This window comes from Drosophila willistoni (genome assembly GCF_018902025.1).
Source record: "Drosophila willistoni isolate 14030-0811.24 chromosome XL unlocalized genomic scaffold, UCI_dwil_1.1 Seg142, whole genome shotgun sequence".
NCBI classification, from domain to species: Eukaryota; Metazoa; Arthropoda; class Insecta; order Diptera; family Drosophilidae; genus Drosophila; species Drosophila willistoni.
The window spans coordinates 2,355,195-2,370,527 of record NW_025814053.1 but is presented as its reverse complement, the minus strand read 5'-3'; the positions used below and the strand labels follow the sequence as shown (position 1 = coordinate 2,370,527).

General features: G+C 38.6%; 3 protein-coding genes across 7 annotated transcripts; 2 read left to right on the top strand and 1 right to left on the bottom strand.

Annotated features, from left to right (window-relative positions):
• Window positions 1-1,479: 1,479 nt before the first annotated feature.
• Window positions 1,480-4,342, top strand: LOC6653012 (UDP-xylose and UDP-N-acetylglucosamine transporter). Of its 4 annotated transcripts, none has more exons than XM_047011612.1 (3): window positions 1,481-1,713; window positions 1,789-1,851; window positions 3,050-4,342. In XM_047011612.1, exon 3 carries the CDS (start codon window positions 3,068-3,070, stop codon window positions 4,112-4,114), a length of 1,047 nt encoding a protein of 348 aa, XP_046867568.1. In that variant the 5' UTR covers window positions 1,481-1,713; window positions 1,789-1,851; window positions 3,050-3,067; the 3' UTR covers window positions 4,115-4,342. The 4 variants fall into 4 exon arrangements, with proteins under 4 accessions (XP_046867570.1, XP_046867569.1, XP_046867568.1 ...); XM_002075356.4 differs by having other exon boundaries at window positions 1,481-1,717; XM_047011614.1 differs by lacking the exon at window positions 1,789-1,851 and having other exon boundaries at window positions 1,480-1,713.
• A 176-nt stretch (window positions 4,343-4,518) lies between these two features.
• On the bottom strand, window positions 4,519-7,075 carry LOC6653011 (myosin regulatory light chain sqh). The gene is made up of 4 exons (XM_002075355.4): window positions 6,898-7,075; window positions 5,431-5,850; window positions 5,188-5,316; window positions 4,519-5,119 (listed from the first exon to the last, which is right to left on the bottom strand). The coding sequence occupies exons 2-4, from the start codon at window positions 5,719-5,721 to the stop codon at window positions 5,015-5,017; spliced, it is 525 nt and encodes a 174-aa protein (XP_002075391.1). The 5' UTR covers window positions 5,722-5,850; window positions 6,898-7,075; the 3' UTR covers window positions 4,519-5,014.
• An 86-nt stretch (window positions 7,076-7,161) lies between these two features.
• LOC6653010 (transmembrane protein 132E) lies at window positions 7,162-14,901 on the top strand. 2 transcript variants are annotated; one of them, XM_002075354.4, is made up of 12 exons: window positions 7,162-7,889; window positions 8,278-8,558; window positions 8,625-9,815; window positions 9,876-10,081; window positions 10,165-10,363; window positions 10,432-11,203; window positions 11,264-11,689; window positions 11,763-11,901; window positions 11,972-12,128; window positions 12,193-12,685; window positions 12,754-13,034; window positions 13,119-14,901. In XM_002075354.4, the coding sequence occupies exons 1-12, from the start codon at window positions 7,838-7,840 to the stop codon at window positions 13,131-13,133; spliced, it is 4,212 nt and encodes a 1,403-aa protein (XP_002075390.2). In that variant the 5' UTR covers window positions 7,162-7,837; the 3' UTR covers window positions 13,134-14,901. The 2 variants fall into 2 exon arrangements, with proteins under 2 accessions (XP_002075390.2, XP_023037165.1); XM_023181397.2 differs by having other exon boundaries at window positions 11,760-11,901.
• The last annotated feature ends 432 nt before the right edge of the window (window positions 14,902-15,333 follow it).

The following is a 15,333-nucleotide window of genomic DNA, read 5'->3' as shown; positions in this document are numbered from 1 at the left end:
GTTTGCACTTGTTTACGTGCAACCCGCACTTGGAATTATTGAAAGTATCATTTTTTCCTCGATTTATGCCGTGGTCACTAAGTTAGCACTAGTAATGTAAAAAAAATCGATGCATCGAACATCGATGATCTCTTGCCGATGTTTTTCGATGTTTACCGATGTTTTTATTGATGTCGATGTTCAGCGATGTATCGATGTTTTACCAAAACATTTTATTTTTCTCTTATTAAATTTTATTATACAGTGATATGAAGCTGCCCTTTAAAACCTTACTTAACGTATAACTTTAAGCGCATTTCTTTCAGATTGGACAACAAAGATAAGGTAAACGATTTTTACTCGACTGGCAAAATGTTAACAGATAAAATAAATTGAAAAAGCCCGATTCAGGCGAATGAAAGTTTATTTGGGAAAGCAAAGCCAATAAATACCTTTTAAAATACATTCAACATTCAGAGTGAGTTTTAACACTTTATTAATTTACGACTAATTTTAAATACTATTATGAGAACTTTTGATTATTAGAAATAATTGAACTTTATTAATTCAGAAAAACATCAGACATACATCGATGCATCGAAATTTTATCCCAATGTTTCAAAACACCATCGATTTTTCCTACAGGTGCATTTAACAATAAGGGAACTTATTTCGGTTCTTTCCCAAAATGTGTAATATTATACATATACTAATTTACCCTTTGAAATAGTTGTTAGTCTGGGAAACCTAAGATAAACTGGATACCAAAAATTTTTAATTTAGCTCCAGCATTCAATTTTTAATCAAAACATAAAAACTAATATGTGCCTGTAAAAATTTTGATACAAATTTTTTTTTTAAATATGTTTTTCCTTAATGAACAAGTCAAAAAATTCCAAGATCAAATCTACTTTTGAATATTTCTTATACATACTTCTCGTAATTGTTTCTCGACCCTCTTTGTAACGAATGGATGTGGTCAAACTTAAAATGCGCTTTTTTCTAAACCTAGAAAATGATAACTCGAAAAGTGATTCGCTGATCTTACGCACCGCATTTCAAATAAAATAAACAACACAAAATGCAAAAAAAAACTTTAAAAAAAATTATTATTTTAAAAGCATTTTTCCCAACAAAAAAAAAAGTTTAATTACACAACGCGGGGTATTTTGGTTTTCGGTTTTAGGAACCTTAGACTGAGAGCTAAAATGCCCACCGATAGACGTGCGATTAGCATTTTTTAGAAACGCTGTATTGTTTTTTTTTAAATTTAAGAATAAAAGAGTTTCATAACGTAAATTCCTTTGACGTTATGGTGATTTGTTATATGTTTTTTTCATGACTGTTATTTATTTAAAATTTGATTTGACGAGAGCTTAAAGCTTGGCAAACGGAACCAGTTGTGGAACCATTTGGCATGCCCTCTACGTTAATTTCAACGTTATTTCGCTAACGAAAGTACGGCCACACTTTTCGCCAGATTTCAGCTGTTTGCTTTTTGTTTTTTATTGTCATTTTATTTGTGCTCTGCCGCAGCAACAGCAACAATTGCGATAGCAACAACAACTTCTGGGGGGAAGTAGAACTCGCTGACACATGTACAGACATCGCTAACCAAATAATTAGAACAAGTGTCGTAGTACAAGTAGTAAATTACCTACAAGTTGTCAAACGAAGGTCAAATCAGATTGGTTCAATAATTTCATCACCGAAACCAAACTATTTATTACTCGCGTATGTATGTATTGTCTCACTGTATATGTGCGTGCCACTAACTAACTTAACGATATTACATCTATTTGTCTATAGAAACGTTGAATTGTCATACCTGGCATACATACTCTAGTGCATAATATTTTACTCAATTAACAGGTTAGTACTGCAGTCGGCGCTTTATTTTCATAATAATATATTGCCATTGCATCAATTAACCACAGTTCACGTATTAACACGTCCTCTTATCTGTTAAAATAATATTGTATGCCTCCTATCTACAACCGGCTACATATACATACATACATACATATACAATTATCTATCTAAATCGCAAATATTTCCAACATCTCAAAATTAGCATTTATTCGTGACCCTCAATTTTATGGAATTTTATTCGAATCGCCTTTTCTACAACGAGATAAGATAATCGTTTGTAGCCAATATTTGTGCTTAAATCATGATGGGCAATACATTTTTTTGTTATGTGAATTGACATTCTAAATGCTTGCGTGCTAAAATCGAAATGGTATATGTACATACATACATATGTATGTATGTATACAGTGGTGGCCACTCCGTTAGCGCATTTCTTGTTTTCCAATTTCATCTTTGATTTTCTCGATTCCCAAGTAACATAATGTAGAATTTTTTGTAGTAATTTGTTGATTATTGTATTCAGATGATAAACCGTAAATGTGGCCATCTCATCTTCCACCGTTTTTTCTACAGGCGGCTTTAAATGAATCAAGCCCCCCATTTCCCGGGGCAAACGGTTAGCACGTTTTATCTAAAATCTTGAATATTATAGATTGACATGTGTAGTCTTTGAAAAAGAGATGTGGCAAGCTGCATACCGAAATTTTTAAATTTAGCCCCAATATTCGTTTTGGAACCAATTGAAGTTCTGAATTTGTATGGAATTTTTAGGTCTTTTGGGCGAGGTTCTTTTTACGACACTAATTTATTTCCCTAAACTTATTCATTAAAATCGGAAATAAGATAGTTTTGATATGATGTTATCAGAATTATGAAGATTAAGAGTCCCTAATCTTTATGTTTGCAGATGTATGTATAAGTATTATATATATTTATCCAAAACTTTGAAGAGAATTGAGCCCCGACGAGAAAAAGAATTATAATTTATTTGATAAAAGATAGAAGAACGCAAAAGAGATTTTATGTTAAGAAACAGGTTTTCCGTGTTGTTTTCGTTTTTTTCCAAACCGGAAATTAAAATTTATTTCTACTTTTTCATGAAATTCTGTGTAATCGTAGCCACTAATTTAACAGAAATGAGCTAATATTTAAGTGCCAATTAAGATTGTTAACCTTTTGTATTTTGTTTGGTTTTCAGTTATCCCGTCCAAACGAAATGGCCGTCAATGTAAAAGCCCTGCTGGCCATGATGTTCGTCTTCATCGGCTGCTGCAGCAATGTGGTCTTCCTGGAGCTGATTATACAAATTGATCCCGGTGCTGGCAATTTAATTACATTCTCTCAGTTCCTATTTATTGCCCTGCAAGGTCTTATATTTACCTCAAAGTTCTTTACGGTGAAGCCGAAAATTGCCTTCAAGGACTATTTGATATTGGTAGCATTGTTTTTCGGTGCGAATGTGTGTAATAATTATGCATTTAATTTCAATATAGCCATGCCGCTGCACATGATCTTTCGCAGTGGATCCCTGATGGCCAACATGATAATGGGCATTATATTGCTAAAGAAACGCTATAATTTCCGGCAATATACCTCAGTGGCTATGATCACGGCTGGCATTGTGTTATGCACTCTGGTATCTAGCGGCAATGTCCAGGACAACACACATCCCACCCTAAAAGTTGAGACATCTTTCTCCGACTTCTTCTGGTGGTCGGTGGGCATTGCCCTGTTAACAATTGCCCTGCTGGTGACCGCCTATATGGGCATCTATCAAGAAGTGATATACAGTAAATACGGCAAACATCCGAATGAAGCTTTATTCTTTACTCACATGTTGCCATTGCCCGGTTTCTGCATCATGGCCACCAACATATATCAGCACTTCAATGTAGCCATAGCATCGGAAACTGTGGCTGTTCCCCTGGTTGGATGGCAATTCCCACTGATGCTTTTCTACCTCGCCTGCAATGTGATTACCCAATATGTGTGTATTAGAGCTGTCTATGTGTTGACAACTGAATGCGCCTCCCTAACTGTGACCCTTGTGGTTACGCTTAGGAAATTCGTGTCGCTTCTCTTCTCCATTATGTATTTCCGTAATCCATTCACAATTAACCATTGGATTGGCACCATACTGGTCTTCTTCGGCACCATCCTGTTTGCTAATGTCATCGCCCAGGTGATTGAGGCATATCAGAACCGTTCCAAACAGCAACTCGACACAGCTCCTCTGACCAAACGAGCAAAGAAGGTGGAATAGATCATACGGATATACATACAGTCAATACGCCACACATTGTGCCACCAAGAGGCCATCATGCAATAAGATATACGATTTTTTGCTTAGTGCTATTTAATTAATTCGGTTGTAAATATAGTGTAACTCTCTTTGTACATACGCCTAGTTTCGTATCTTTATAAAATGTGTCGCAAATGTTTCTCTGTTTTTTATTAGAACTTTTTGAAAAATAAAATTTTATTAATTAAATCCAGACTGGGTCAACAATCCGTTCAAACTTGATTGGAGCATTTTATTTGAAAACTTTCAACTGTTTATTAAAAAGATTGAATAATCCTAGCAAAGCCACTTTCCTAACCAATTCCAAACAAACGGCCTGGTCCACATGTACTTATAAAAAAAAATAGAATAACTCTATTGTATAATTTCCTATGTGTTAAAAAAAGAAACAACACTTTATTGCCACATTCTTTGATGTAAGTAGGACTCTAGGTTTCCTTTCGTTTTGTTGTTGGTATGTATGTATTTTGTATATAGACAATACATATGTATATATATATATTAATATTTATATGTATGTATATTCAATGAGTTAATACTTATGGAACATCGGGAAAAAATTGGTGTTATCTGGACACTCACACACTGCAATTACAAATCTATATATTGTATGCTTCTATATCATAAAGATATATGGTACATAACATTTTTTTTTATCGTTTTGTGTTTTCAGTTTTCATTTTTAAATGTAGTTAAATGCACAAAAGGTAAGTACAGAATAAAATGGAACAAAACAAAAAAAAATTGGAAAAAAATAATATAAGGTAGACATAATATTTAAACATTTTGGAGTGAATTATGTTGAATTTGTTGTGAGGAAGAGAGGGGGGGATGGGAAAGGCAAGAGCAATCCGCAGTGTTTTACTGCTCATCCTTATCCTTGGCACCGTGCTTGAGAATGCGTGTGAATTCGAGATAATCAAAAAGTCCATTCTTAATGGGAGCCTCACGATACATTTCGTCGACCTGATTAAAAGACAAATAAAGTTATAATTATAATATTTGGATATTAATAAATCCGTGTAGGCACTTACATCTTCATCGGTGAATCGATCACCCATGGTAGTTAACAGCTCCCGCAATCTATCCTCGGGTAATACACCCATATTTTCCTCATCGAAACAGCCAAAGGCATTCTTGATCACTTCCTCGGGATCGGTGCCCTGAAATCATAATCGAAGGTTTGGTAAGTCGAGAGACAAAAAACAAAATGTAATCTTAACAGAACCTTTGCTAAGCAAAGTTAAGGCACTTTCTAAACTCTTCATGAATCCTACCTGCAAGCGTTCACCAAACAATGTTAGGAACATGGTAAAATTAATTGGCCCCGGTGCCTCATTCATCATGCCATCAAGATAATCGTCGGTGGGATTCTTACCCAACGAGGCAAGCATGTCGTGCAAATCCTCTTTCTCCACAAAACCATCACGATTCTGATCAATCATATTGAAGGCCTCCTTGAATTCGGCTATTTGGGCCTGATCGAACATGGCGAAAACATTTGAGGTGGCACGCTGGGCACGCTTCTTAGTGGTGGCGCGACGACCGGCGGTTTTACGTGATGACATCTTGCTGGAGTGGAATCAAATGAATGGAGTGTAGTGAAGTTAAAGCTGTTGTCGCTGTCGCTGGTGCTGGGTGCTGGAGCCGGAGCTAAAGTTGGTGTACGTTGCGATTGGGGCGGGGGTGATGTATAGCTGTGGCAAAATAAAGAGCAGAGAGAAAACGGTTTTTCAAGCAAATGCTGATGAGTAAATTATGTATGAGTGTTTGGCTTTGTCTGTGTTTGTGTTTTAGGTCTATATATAGACATATTGCAGGCAAGCAGCAGCAGCAGCGAATTCCGTTGAAGTTGATTTCTTGCTGTGCTCCCCAAACTGTGTCAACATTACACACACACACAAAAACAAACTTAACCATGAGTCATATATATAGATATATATAAACCTGACAACGTCAACCAAAGTAGAGATCTTTCTGTGTGTGTGTGTGCTTTTATCAATGTTGTTGAACTGCCTACAGTGGGCAAATTATCAAAAATCCAAAATCGAACTATATTTTTCCTGATTGAATCATTGAATCATGTTTTTTTCTATAAACAAAACAGTGACAAACCAAACAACAAAATATTCTACATGGCTATAACAACAACAAACAACAACACAAAATGGAAAACTTTACCTGAAAACGTTTTAAAATCCCATATTAATCGAACGTTTTCTTTTTGTAGCCATTTACTTAAAACATAATTAAATAACTCTACGTTTTCATATGATTTAATAAAAATATAATAAACACAGTAAATATTTTAAGTCTTTACCATCGTTTGAATACTTTTCACTAAAAGCCGGATATTTCGGATTTTTATTAATTCTTTCCACTGTGCTGCGGTTGAACACAATAAATTTGACACACACACACACACACACACACAATTACGCATTCAATGTTATGTTCAATTAATTGCCTTAAAAGGCAAAAACAAATCAATCCGAAAGCCTTGATTTATGCTACAATTGGGGCCATTTTCATACTTGTACTTGTGGCAAAAACTTTAAATGCATTACAAATAAACAATTAAAAATTGTACTTAAATTTTTCAACTTTTGGGCGCGTCGCTGACTCATAAACACACACACGCATACAGAGAGAGGCAAAGGGAATAACCGTAAACCTTTCTTTGACTGTGTCTCTATATTTCTCAGCTCATCCATCTAATATAGCTATTGGATTTTTATACTTACAGCTGCCTGTGGAGTTGTATTTGTAGTGGTTTTGTATATCCTGATTTGTTAATACTTTCGTTGATATCTGTAAACTGCAACTTGATGTCGTTTTAAGCAACAGCAGCTGCAATTTCTATGTCTTTTGAAGTTTGCTAAAAATATGACAGATACCAGGCGAAAGTGTGGCCAGACTAGACTAAGCGAAAAATACTTCGAAATTGTTACACCAACGAGAAAACACCGATATATTTGTAATAAATTATCGAAATCATTTCCAACCACGGCCACACTAATTTTGGAAATGTTCGATTCGATATTTTGCGTTAAAAAAAAGTTATAACAAAAAGTTGAATGAAAACGCCTACAAACTGTGGTAGTTAGAAAATTGGAGTTACTAATACAGAAACTATAATTGGCCCGTTAGTAGCCAATAGAGAAAATCTCCATTTACGATTCATTGAATTGAGATCTCGGGATGTCTCTATATCTATTTTGTGGAGTTAAATGAATGAAGAAGTGCGTGCGTGCGTGTGTATGTGTATGTGTATGCGATGATGGTGGTCGCTGTAGCACACTGAAAGAATCAATAAAGGATGTGCTGTAGAGATATTATGCTGGAAAAACCCCACAGGAGCAGCACTGGCAGCAGCAATAACAACGAAGAAAATTTTGTTTTATTGAAAGCACAAAAGCAAAATCAAAATGATTTTCACTACCAAACAAAAGTGATTTTTGTATCAATGAAAATGTAAAATGAAATTGAAATTGTAACGGTTGAAATCGACACATAAAATAACTGCAAAATTGCCAAAAGAGCGAGAGAGAGAGAAATAGTGTGTGGCAGAGAGTCCAAGAGAGACTTTAGAACCTGTGTGTGTGTGTGTGTGGAAAGGAAACCAAATAATAAAAAAGGAAAAAATCTACTAAACAAAGTGCATTCATTTACACACACAATACAATGAAGTTCTGCGTGTTAATGATTTTAGTAACGGCGCTTTCCTTACAGTCAAGTAAGTTTCCTCTCCTTCATTTACCCCTATCCTTCTTTCTCTGTGGGAGCCTTAAATTGTACTATACGGATGGACATACACATATACAAAAATAAATATATACATATATTATATTTTATGTTTAATGACAGTTAATAAGAGTTTCTATCAAGTTTATAAGCTTAAAGGCCAAAAATTGTAACGTTTTCTATATTTGGGGGAGGCCTTCCGGACTAGGTCCTTTTTTTCTTACATTTAACGGTAAAAATTATATTTGGCTTGTTTTGTTTCGTATCGATTTCTCGGCAAAATCGTTATAAGAAGTAAAAACTGCCTCAGTTTCAGTTTCTATAATAATATTTATGCTGAGATATTCTTTAATGACTTGGTTTTTCCCTCTTCTGTTTAGCCGCTGTGGAAGTGCACTTCGAAGCCCCGGATAGTGGATTCTTCCTGAAACACGCCCGACAACCACCTGTGACGCCGGAAATTCAAACATCCTCACAGCCACCGGTAAAGACACGTTCGTCCTATGATTCGGTTTTATCCCTGGATCGTTTCACTGTTGTCGAGACCACACAGCCTGTCTCCATAAGAGCCAGCTATGGTCCATTTTCCACCAAGCAGACAGTGCCGGCTCGTTACATAGTTCCGGATACCATTGAGAATCAGAATGGGGATTATATGAATGTAAGTTTCATCTATATCTAGAATTTGCTTATCTGCTAGCTAAATCTGTTCTTTTTATACTTCCAGAACTCGACGGCCACTCTGCTTGAGCTGCAGCAGCCCAATATGCATTTGGATATTTCGGCTCATTTGGTGCGTTCCACTGTGTCTCAAGATTCACCTGTTCTGCGTGTTCTATTCCATGCTGGCGCTGATCCCGGCGGTCATTTGCAACGACAAAAGGTCTGTGTCCTTCTCCATGTGGCCATGGGCTTAGAGGTGCCACTTAAGGGTCGTTGTATGCCCGAAGGCGAGGACGGTGTCTGTGTAGCCGAGGTAGTGGTTCCCCTCAGTTGGTGGCCTGCGTTACCGGCTCCCAGCCATAATAAGGATAACGGTCAGCAGTTGCCGCCGCCAAAGGTGCCACAGCGATATGCCCAGGTGTCATATAGCGTATTTGAGCCACCACTTCGGAATCCAGAGCAATGCGAGCCAAAAGTTCAAATCCAACCTTTAACAACATTCGCCCAAGTTCCCCTGATACCAGCTAAGACACCATTTAAAGAGCTGCGAGCAGATGATTCGGTTACCTTCCTTTTGCCACAACATCCCTTGTATCCCATGTCGAAATTACATGTTCCAGTGTTTTTGCATCAGTATGTGGACCAACGAGTGGCTGCGTTCACAGTACGTGCTCGGGTTAAGGCTGGTCTACGGATTATGGGAGCGACTGCCTCGACCGATCAATGGAGTATTTCAATTGAAAAGGAGAATCCCAAACATACAACCGCTCGTGTCACAGCGTTCCGTAAAGAGCAAGAATCGGGCGGCGGCAGCAGTAGCAGCAGCAGTATGGAGTCACTTTCATCTGGCATGGCGTCCGCTTCAACCGCGTCGTCAACTAATCTAACCAACGAAGTATTCGAGGTCTTCTCTTGGCTGCTCGAGGTGGCCGATGATAACAATGACATTATGGACGGTGGCAAAATTGTTTGGTCTGTCACCCATGTCTATGATACGCCCAAAGACAAGGATTCCTCGGAAATAATAGCCACAGATGATACCAAGAAACGCTTAATTGCTAAACTGGAGATCAATAAGGATGACATTCAGGCTGTGCTGCCAATGGCCAAGATTTGGGAGGTTATGAACACTGCTGTTCTAACGGGTCGTCAAGTTGCTCAGGCCATGAAGGTCTTTATTGTCTCGCAGGCTGGCAAAGTAGCCGATGTAACACTACAGAGCTCCTGCCATGCCGAGGACGAGAGTGTGATCAAGGTAAACATCACATCGACCGTTTGCACTCTACTGAATATTAATTCCCATTGACAATTTCAGGTCTCTTCATCGTGTAGTTCAGTGTATGTCGATGGCTCCGAGCAACGGGGCTCCTCCAACGCGTCGGTCATAGTGAAATATGGCACATATGTGGGAGTGGCCAAGTTTATTGTATGGATGCCAGAATTTCCACTTGAGGTCTACATATCTGATTTCCGTCTGTCGCAAATCAAAGGATGGAAAGTAACCGATGACAATCACTATCTGTAAGTCCACACTATCTGTAAATCCACAGCGAATGCTATTCAATTACGAATAAACCAATTCTGCTTTCCATTTTCATGTCCAGTCACAACAAGCAGCAGCAGTCCCGTCGTAGGAAGAAGCGTTCGTATGTCTGGGGCCAGCATGGTGGTATTGGTGGCAGTGGATCAAGTGGTAACATGGGTAACTACTATAACAATTTGGGTACGGACAAAACCATTTGTCGTGCACGTTATCAACAAAGTCCTGTTGAGGTCTTTGCCAAATTTCTGGCCTTCGATCAGGTAAGTCAATCTACATACATGCTTCTTATGCGTTGGATGCTCACCTTAATCGAATTCATTTTGCTTAGAACTCTGGCCGTACAAGTAACTTCATATCACGACGCACAGGTCTCAGAGTTACGGATCTTGTTCAGCCATTGCTGCGTGTGGCCGATCCAAAAATCGCCTCGCTCAAAGGTCGTATTCTGCAGGGCAAATCGATGGGACGCACCGATGTACAGGTTCTATCCCCCATTACCGGGCGTGTCATTGGCACTAAGGAGATACGAGTGGGCAGCGATAAGGTGACCTTATCCAAGCTAATAGTACGTGTCATTTCGGGTCTGCAGTTGACAATTACTCCAGATAACACCATTGAGAATGGTTACCTAGCTGAAACATCGGTGACCCACAAACTGACAGCTCAGTATCAAGAGGGCCTGCTCGATATTGATTTAGAGTTTTCCGATGGATCGAAGACCCCGTTGCGCGACATAGCCGTTGAGGACTACTTCTTGCTTGTCGAGAGCTTGGACACTGAGGTGGTGGCCTTTGCCCCTATGTTGGCATCACATCACCCCCGTGTGATTGCCGTTGGCGAGGGTAATGGAAACTTGTTGAGGGTCACTCTGCTGCTCTCTGAAGAGTGTCGCCTGCGTCGTGGCGGTACTCTATCTTCATCCACAACGAAGCAGAATAAATCGAATGCAGCTCCGCTGGCCAGCGCCTTGGCCTCAATTGAAGTAGACTTTAACAATGTTGACATTGTTAGCAAACAGGAGGCCATTCAGAATGATGGAACTGTTGGCAGGGGTGAACGCAAGAATTATCGTCAATCTGGGGACTTGGCTGACATTATAGGTGAGTTATCAAATCCATCCATCCATATGTCATCGTGTTAATCAATAATCCCTTTCCCAGTGGGCATTCCTCTGCGTGATTCCAGCCAACAGTATGAGCCCACTGTGCAGGCTCGGCAACACAGAAGCAACATACAAGCAGTCCACAAATCGCATTTCGGTGGCAAGGGACATGGGAATGGCAATATGTCGTCCATGGAACTTGGCATGTATGTTCTACTGACAGCCTTCTGTTTCGCCATCATTGTCTTTGTCATCTCCTGTGTGGTATATGCCTCCAAATTCCGTCCGGCACTCATTGAATCTGGGCTCGATCCGCTCTCTGCGGTTGGTAAAGGAAACGGCAATGGCAGCATTGGTGGTTTCCGTGATGTGCGACTCAAGGAATCAACAACAAATGCTCATGACTGGGTCTGGCTGGGTCGCTCAACAATCGATAGACAATCCATGGTGGCTGACTCTTCATCATCGTCTGCTCATGCGCGTGGTAAGATTATGATTAATTAACTGATTGATAGACATGTCGTTCAATTCAAATACTCCCTATGTACGTGCAGCAGACTCCCGCATGCGCATTACTAGCAATCCCATCATTAACTACAATGACAATGGACGTCGTGTTAGCTCCTTCGATCAGCAACCCAAACTGCAGACACACATTGTGCCAGCCTCCAATTTAAATAAACTGCATGCGGATCAGTGAGTTATACGCTTCCTCCAGAAAATTTTCTGGCTAGAAATTTTGCTTATTTCATGTCGCTCTTTGCAGCTATTTTGCCAATGAGCGAAAAGATAATGCATTGGACTATAAGCCACCAGTTCCACCGCATCGGAATGTTGGAACACGCGCATTGTTACCAACACAACCACCCCTGGCAGTGCATGGCGGCGGCGGCAGCAGCAGCGGTGCAGTTGGTCCATTGAAGGTAAAATGATGAGACGGATTTCTCCCTTCTTCTCCGTTGCTGACATTTAGAAATTTCTTTTCAGCCGGAGTCGGGAAACAAGCGCCATAGTCAACTATATAAACGCGAGCATTTGAACGGCAATATCAACAGTGACAACAACAATCCCGACAATCAGTCGACACAGCCATTGGAACGTCCAACGCATGGGCACATACATGCACCACATTCACATCAGCAGCATCAGCGTAGTCATAGCCACAGCCACAATTTTAGTCAAGAGCCAGCGATTAAGTCGGCCCACAATAAGATCAAGCAGCAACATCAACAGCAGCAGCAACAGCAACAACAACAACAACATCAGCAGCATGAGGAACTTCACAATGCTGAGAAGCTAGTGGAGTATACAAATCCTCATCAAAAGAATGCATTTCAATTTGATTCGCTTACACCAAAGAGAGTAACCAAAGCAGGAGCAGGAGCAGGATTAGGAACAAGTGCAGGAGCAGCCGGTGTTACTTTACCTACAACGCCGCCCACAGCTACTGTGGCACCCACACCACAAGTTAAAACTAAAGGTAAGTTAAGAATTAGTTCATTTGTCCATTCGCTCATTTTCTCCTTCTCTTTCTGTTTCGTGTATTAGCTGAGAATCATAGCATGGTAAGCAGCATTGGCGATGCGGCCAATTCGAATGCAACAGACGAATTAATCCGGCTACCACCAACGGCATCGCCATCGGCAACGGCATCAACAACCATCAGTGAGCCAACAACCAAGTCTTCACGCATAAAGCGTGCCACAGTTGTTGGCAATCCCATGTTCTCGGCCACTGTCGATGATACGGTGGCACCTGGTGAACGTTTGGGTCTCGATGATCTCGACATGGACTACGAACAAATCATGCATTATTTTGATAATTTAAAGGTCAGTGGTGACAAGCGACATTATTAAAGTGAGAGAGAGATTCACATTTAATTCTTTCAATCCACATAAAAAATGCCGCTGCAGGAGTCAAATGCCTGAGTACAAGAGATCATTGCTAAAATTCGCGAGATATTGTCAACATTTCATCAGCGATACCAGAATGTCGTCACGCCCCTGACAACGCCCACAAGAAAGCAAATGCAAATGCATCATTTGCTTGATGAGCTAATTGGAGGTGGAGGAGAAGGAGCAGCAGCAGCAGCAATAGTAAGTGGTTGTGGTAATAATGCGCTTGATGAACGTCATGAAAGTACTCCTTCCCCCGATGCTTACGATGAAGCACTCAAAATCGAGAGCAGGCAATTCTAAAACCAACAGGCGGAGAATGATGAACGCAATTTCTAAGGGTAACTACACATATAAACCGCAATTCTAGCAATCTACAAATATATTAAATATATATATATATATATCTATAACGAACAAAAAATCAAGCAACAATTATAATGCATTAAAATTAAAACAACAAAAACAAAGAAAAAGGAAAATCGTCTTGGATAAGACTACATCATAAACTATTTATTGCCCCCTAGGCTAAGTTCATAAAAAAAAAAAGAAAAAATGCATATACACATATACATATATATATATACAAAATAGATAAAATATTGCAGATATTTCTTGCAAGTATCTCGAGGAATGCATTCTCGACACATTCCAACACACACTCGCAGCCACAATCCACAGAATGAGGTTAAAAATCAGCATAGAAAACAATCTAGTTACTTGTTCAATTTAATCGCTTTATGCTTATAACCCTAGCAAAAACACAAAACACATGACTCAATGCAAATGACATCCCACATAATCTCTCCAAGACCTCTTGGGTTTTTATTTTTGAAACGGAAACGGCTAAAATCTTACAACTGGCTTCAGATCTGAGAGAATTGATCAAATGATCACGTATGAGAACTGTTCACCTAAAATCCATGTTCCATATTATATTTTTCTAGTTTCGAGAAAGAATCCTGTACATTTTGGGGTAACAATTTTATTCGTTCTGTTTGTCTTGTTTTGATCTCATTTCTTGTAATGAAATAACTTTTAGGGAAATCTATAGTTTGTGTTCATAAATCAAACAACATTTCATTCAGGATAGGGTCTGATTAAATTGCATAGAAACTGATAGACGGACAGACATACATATCCAATATATTTATCTCGGCTGTAGATGCTGACCGGGAATATACATATATACCTATATATATCGCATGCTCAATGGGGTCTGATATAGAGAGAGTTATTCAACGTCTTTATTTACTCACAATATATGTGAGAATTGGTATAAATTAAATTTATCCTAGTCTTTGGGTAGCATCTGCATTAGCTTGTGTTATTGTCTCTTGTCTCTACTTTCCATCACTTTCTCTTTTGTGGTCCTTTCGTTTTTTGAACCTTGTGGGCTTGTGGGCAATGTGTCGATAATCGTTCCGAACAAAAGTCGCTAGAAATACATAAATAAAAACAAAATAATGGATTAAGCCGGCGCTAAATCTTAAAATATATATATGTAATGGTAAATGATAAATGATAAAATCTATAACGAAAGGATGCATTAAAAAAATTGCTTTATAAGTTGGTAATGAAGCCGAAATAACTATACCAATCATAAATTTAAACGGAAATAAGAAAAAACAAGTATATAGACGCTTATGAGCTTTATTTGGTCGATGGCATTAAATAAAGTATGGGAAATGTGTAACCAAAAAAATATTCTATGATATTACAAAACAAAACTGAGCTATCAAGCTTTATATAAGTAATAATAACTACAACAGCCAGATATAAAGAAACAAGCGACAACTTATCATGCCTATTTATTATTATTATTGTATGTATTATCTTTATGATTATTATATATATATATATATATATATATTTATCTATACAGACATATATATTGATATATATAAATAGATACCATAACCGATCGGAAACTAAGCAAAAAGCTGTGCAAATTGATGAGTTTCGATAACAAAACACATCCATATATATATATGTATACTCACTCACACAGACACACAAACACAAGCATACCACAATTATATTACATATATACATACATACTATCTATATACATATATCATTTATTCGATTCCGTTCAAATCGGCTAGCTAAATGAAAAATGAATGATATATGTGTGTGTATGTATATTGTAATTAAGCTGTATCCCCCCAGGCTCTATGTTATTGCACCGCTCCTGTTTCCCTCCCCTCCTCTCCCCACTCCAAGTCCCCAC